Source organism: Mandrillus leucophaeus, unplaced genomic scaffold (assembly GCF_000951045.1).
Source record: "Mandrillus leucophaeus isolate KB7577 unplaced genomic scaffold, Mleu.le_1.0 Scaffold564, whole genome shotgun sequence".
Lineage (NCBI taxonomy): Eukaryota > Metazoa > Chordata > Mammalia > Primates > Cercopithecidae > Mandrillus > Mandrillus leucophaeus.
Window position 1 is genome coordinate 478,131 of NW_012106075.1, and position 5,756 is coordinate 483,886.

Here is a 5,756-nt window from a genome sequence, read left to right on the forward strand (position 1 = left end):
TGGGATTACAGGCATGCGCCACCATGCCCGGCTAATTTTCTATTTTTAGTAGAGAGACGGGGTTTCTCCATATTGGTCAGGCTGGTCTCTAACTCCCGACCTCAGGTGATCTGCCTGCCTCACCCTCCCAAACTGCTGGGATTACAGGCATGATGGCTCTTGCCTGTAATCCCTGTGAATTTTAATGGAGAGGGCTTCCCTGTGAAGTTTAATGGAGAGGGCTACCTTATTTCTCTAGCTCCTGGGAGAGCGCTCCCTGGAGCACCCAAGCCAGCCCCGGTAGGATCATCGGTGTTTGTGAAGGAGTGAGTGGAGAGGCACTCTGGGATAGGATTTCTTTTATTTATTCACTGTAGCAACAGCGTCCTGAATTAACTTTCTCTCAGCTACTAGCACGTATTCCTTTTATACATAGCCCTTTATACAAATGAAAAAAAAAAAAAATCCCTTTTAAGCTGCTAAGGTCCTTTTTCCTCCCAGGGTGCCCTGAAAACCATGAAGGAATTTTAATGAACGATGTTGGAAAGACGGGCGAGGCTCAGATGGATCCGCAGATGCGCCAAGAAGAACCTTTGCCGGAACATCCACAGGACAGTGCTAAGTTGTCCAGGACACAGCTGGTGCTGCGGCGAGGGCTTCTGCTCCTGGGGGCCTTCTTGATCTTGCTGGTGGGGATTTTAGTGAGATTCTATGTCAGAATTCAGTGACGTGGCAGGAAAGAAAGTCAGGTCAAGTGATGCTTTTGAGCTTACACACAATTCACAGGCCCACCAGTGACAATTTACTTTGAGTTAATGTCATTCAGGTGTACCCATGGATTCTGAGGGTTGGGAATGCAAAGATACATTTCTCTAAAAAAAGAAAAAGCAACTAAGGTTAAAAGCTATATTGTGGCCCAAGACACTGTCTGAAAGATGACATGAGTAATGTAATTCACCACTATCTGAACCAAGGACCAATGTGCTGACTGCATTGGCCAATGGCTTTGCTATTTTTTTAGACACAAACCCAGAAACTCAGTGCTTAAGAATTCATACTGCCTGAATTATGTAAAATATATTTTACAATATATCTTTCCTTGGGCCTTAGATTACTATTCACTGGGCAAATGGTATTTGTTTTTGTTTTAATTTTTTTTTTTAATAGACGGAAGTCTTGCTCTGTCACGCAGGCTGGAGTACAGTGGTGCGATCATAGCTCACTGCAGCCTCAAACTCCTGGGCTTCAAGCAATCCTCCTGTGTCAACCACCAGAGTAGCTGAGACTTCAGGGGTGTGCCACCATGCCCAGCTGGCATTTGTTAATCTTCATTTGAGGTCTAGATCTAGGCACTGTGGGCACTGAAAAACAGTCGGGAAATCTTTGGAGCTGTGGAAATCCAGACAAGGACTGATAATTCCTGGCAGGGGTGTGTGCGTGACCTACTGCAGCTTCAACCTCCTGGGCTCAAGTGATCCTCGCATCTCAGCCTCCTGAGTAGCTGAGACCACAGGCGTGTGCCACCATGCCTAGCTAATTTTTTATTTTTTGTAGAGACGGGGTCTACCCGTTTTTTCCCAGGCTGATCTTGAATTCCTGGGATCAAGCGATCCTTCCACCTTGCCCTCCCAAAGTGTTGAGATTATAGGCGTGAGCCACCACGCCTGGCCAGAGGACAAAATTTTAATAAAGGTCTTAGCTTAAGTAGTAATCCTACTTCATTAACCTTCCTGGGGCGGGGTACGCACCGATAATTCAGCAAGCCTCAGTACATACTAAGTATGCTCAGTGCTGTGAAAGTGGATTACACCAAATTAAGTCATTCTTATCACACCCAATTAAAAGTCAAGAAGCCAGGGATAAAAGCACCCCAGGCACATAACTTTAATCTAGTAATGTAATTCTCTGCACATCCAACTGGCGAAACTGCCTGCTGTAAACTGACACCAGCTTTATCCATAACTGCTGAGATAACTTGCTGAAGCTCTAGGAATAATTTCACCTGCCCGGTTGCTCACCAATTGTAGCTTGCCAGCTCCCAGGACCCTTCCCGGTGCCAATAAACTTTCTCAAAGAGCTATACTGACATTTCTTTTGATAAAACCTCCAGCCTTCTGTGTTGTTCCGACATACCGAGGACCACCTGGTCTACATGGATGCCCTGAACTGCAATTCTTTCTTCCCAAATAAAACATATAAATGGAGATTTGCCTGTACATGTTTGACTTAGTGCTAGGATGGATATAATGCTCTAGGCATGGCCTTTTCCTGAAATAACAAAATCAGAAAAGTTACCCGCTTTGAGTAAAAAACACCCACGTGCTGATTTTGGTTGGGGCCACCTTAAGGTATCTCTACCCTCAGTGCCTTGTTCTTGGGGCCACGAGGCCCAGTCTCCAGGAAGGCAGATAAAGGCTTGCACTGTGGCCCTCGGGGTTGGGCCTGGGGGCAGGGGGCAGACACTGCAGAGGCCCCTCCCCAGCTCCTCGTCAGGAACTCTCGAACCCTGTCTCCATTTCCCTCGCACAGGACTCCCTGTCCTTCCCCTTGCCAGGTAGGGCAGGGACCCCCCGGGGATGAGAGGAGTTTCCTTCAATCAACAGCCACAGATAGCCGCTGGTCCCACCCCGGGCCGCCAGGAGCAGGGAGGCTGGGGTGTCTGCGAGACCGGACCCCTCCTCTCCCGGAAACACTTGAACCCGCAGCAAGCCCAGGCCAGGAGAAGCATGAAAAGCGCTAGACCCGTACTCCGCGGGGGAGGATGGAATCACCAGCTCCGTCCTGTCTGCCCACCCTCTAGGCATTTTGCTCTTCCAACGTGACCCACAAACTCTCCGGATAAAAACCCGTGTCATCCAAAAGCACACGAGGGTCCTCCCCCGCAGGGACCCCTTCCCCGAGCCCCCTTCATCAGCCCCCAAGGGCCCTCCCGCTCCCCTCCCGCAGGGTTCTGCGGGCAGCATCATTGCACCCGGCGTCTGGAGCGGGTCCGGGTCCGGGCTGGGTGGGGCCGAGCCGTCCTCCGCCCTTCTTCCCCGCGCTGCGGTCCCGCGCCCGCGCCGCAGCTAGCCGCTCCCCGCCTCCGCACGGAGGCCCCCGCGGCCGCCGAGCTCCCAGCCGCCGCCAAGGATCGGCCCCCATAGCGGCCCGGGCCCTCGGATGGCGCGACCGCCTGCGGGGCCTGCGGGGCGCGCTGCCCCCGGACCTGCAGCAGGAGGCGGCCGAGCTGGCGGCGCTGGCGGGTCCCGTGGTGAGTGCGGCTGCCCCGCTCCCAGCCCGACGCCTCCGGAGCAGCCGCCGCGCGGGGGTGGGCGCGAGCTTCCCGGAGGGAGGGCGGCTGTGAACGCGCCTTGCTTTCTGCGCCTCCGCAGTTTCTTGCTCAGTTGATCATCTTGCTCATCAGCCTCGTCAGCTCCATCTTCTGTGGACATCTGGGCAAGGTCGAGCTGGACGCTGTCACGCTCGCCGTCACGGTGGGTGCCTGATTTCGCCCCTGTAGGAGCTAACGGGCGGCCAAGGTTTAGGATTTGAGCGGTGTCCCCGGGCGCTGTGGCTCACGACGGTAATCCCAGCCCTTTGGGAGGCCCAGGTGGGAGGATCGCTTGAGCTCAGGCGTTCGAGACCAGCCTGGGCAGCATAGCAAGACCCCGTCTCTACTAAAAATACAAAAATCTACTAAAAATACAACAATTATCCCGGCGTAGTGGCACCGCCTGTGGTCTTAGCTACTCGGGAGACTGAGAGAGGAGGATCGCTTGAGCCCAGGAGATGGAGGCTGCAGTGAGCTGAGATCGCACCACTGCACTCCAGCCTTGGCAAGAGAGCAAGACCCTGTTTCAAAATCGAACACACAAGGCCGGGCGCGGTGGCTAACTCCTGTAATCCCAGCCAGCACTTTGGGAGGCCGAAGTGGGCGGATCACCTGAGGTCAGGAGTTCGAGACCAGCCTGGCCAATATGGCAAAACCCCCCTCTACTAAAAATACAAAAATTAGCCGGGTGTGGTGGCACGCACCTGTAATCCCAGCTATTCGGGAGGCTGAGGCACGAAAACCGCTTGAACCCAGGGGCCTGAGGTTGCAGTGAGGCGGAATTTTGCCACTGCACTCCAGCCTGGGTAACAGAAGGAGATTCTGTCTCAAAAAAAAAAAAAAAAAAGGAAAGAAAAAAAATCAATTTGAATTGTATCATGTCTTATGCATCTTCGTTTACAGGTCTGGGACTGACCTGTGGCTTACCATTACCTGATTAGATTTGGAAGGAGCTTGTGTCAATACTTAGAAAAGTGTAAAACTGAAAAAACTGCACTTTTTTCTATTATGAAATTAAATCAGCAGACTTTTAGGTAATTTAGGTTGTTTGCCATTAATTGGATTACACAGTGCATTCAGCTCCTACCCTTTTACCCTTGTGGAAAAGCCTCTCCCTCGGGTTGAAATCACGCTTCCTGGGACGTCTCTTCCCTGGCTTTTGTTAGTGATGTGGAAAGTTGCTTCTTCCTGCGTTTCATACAGGCTTTCAGAGAACGTGGGAAACACTTCTGCTGGTGATGGTAGGCGGCTTTCCCCAGTCTCGGAAAATGTCCCCGGTGTCCCCGTGAGGTGGGTACACGCCCTAAGAGCACGGAGGGCCACCAGAGCTTCTCATTTGGCTTCATGGGAGAGAAGACCTTGCCAGGTAGAATCAGTCACATTTTATTTACAGGCCTGTTATTTGGTGAGCTAATTGGGTTAAGGGACATTTTTGCTTCCTTTGAAACTTTAGACTGGGGCTCTAGGAAGAGGCACGAAGGCAGAGGAGATTCGTATACATGGCTGGTGGGGACATTTCCTGCTGTGTTCCTGCAGGGCCCAGGATTGGGGTCCAACTTTTCTGATCACTGCTTGCCAACCATCACTGCGCCCAGGGCGCTCCCTGGGTTCACGTCTGAGCCGTCTGTCACTCCTCCCTGTGGATGACGTCTAATGGCCAGTCAGCTGCCTCGTTCAAGAGGACTCAGCACCTGGGTGTCCATTCTTCTCCTCTCCCCGCCTCTGCTGTCATCCCTGGGGCGTGGGCCCGACCCTGTGGCCCACAGTTACAGCTTTCGTTTTTGAAAGGGTTCAAGACCATGTAATTGGCCGAAAATGTCCACATAGGTACAATGACCAGATAGCCGCCTACACTTAACCTAGGATTGAGAAACTGGGGAACTCACCTGGAGACTTCGGGGTCTTGTTTTAAGAGCAGGAGGATGCGCTCGGTGTTGACGAAGTCGGCCCAGCAGGGAAAGCAGCACAGCATGAGGATGAGAACTCCTCTCTGCATATGATCCCCACGCGCTTGAGGTTCTTGCCTCCAAAGGACTTGAGGAAACAAATGCGCTGCTAACAGCATATGCCGGGCAGGCCGAGGCTGGGGGCCCGCACCACAAGCAGCCCCTCCCAGGGGTGCCCGCCCACCGCCCAGGCAGCCCCGTTTCCCATCATCTGCTCCCGCCCTCCCCACCAACAGCTGACAGCATTGGGGGAGCTTCTGAGCCAGGGACAACCAGTGAGCCAGCTGGCCCCTGTGGCATTTGACACGTGTCCTGGGACAATGTGTCCCTGCTCCCAGGAGCTGGGACTGTTAACATGGAGGGTACAGGCAGCAAAAACTGAAGCTTAAAAGAGAGTTTTCAACATTGGGGGAGACAGATGCTGCAGGAGAGCGTGTGCCGTGGTAGAAGGTGAAGTTGTGGGGGACTCTGAGGGCCAGGGATACTGGGGGAGGGTGCAGAGGAAGAAAAGCACACACTGT

General features: G+C 53.0%; 1 protein-coding gene across 1 annotated transcript in view; it reads left to right on the top strand.

Moving 5' to 3' along the window:
• Positions 1-2,185, top strand: part of SLC47A1 (solute carrier family 47 (multidrug and toxin extrusion), member 1) — a 45,770-nt gene extending 43,585 nt beyond the window's left edge. The window contains exon 15 of the mRNA XM_011998251.1: positions 481-2,185. Within this exon, the coding sequence (XP_011853641.1) occupies positions 481-707 (227 nt within the window). The 3' untranslated portion in view covers positions 708-2,185. The remainder of the gene's footprint in view (positions 1-480) is intronic.
• Positions 2,186-5,756: the final 3,571 nt, after the last annotated feature.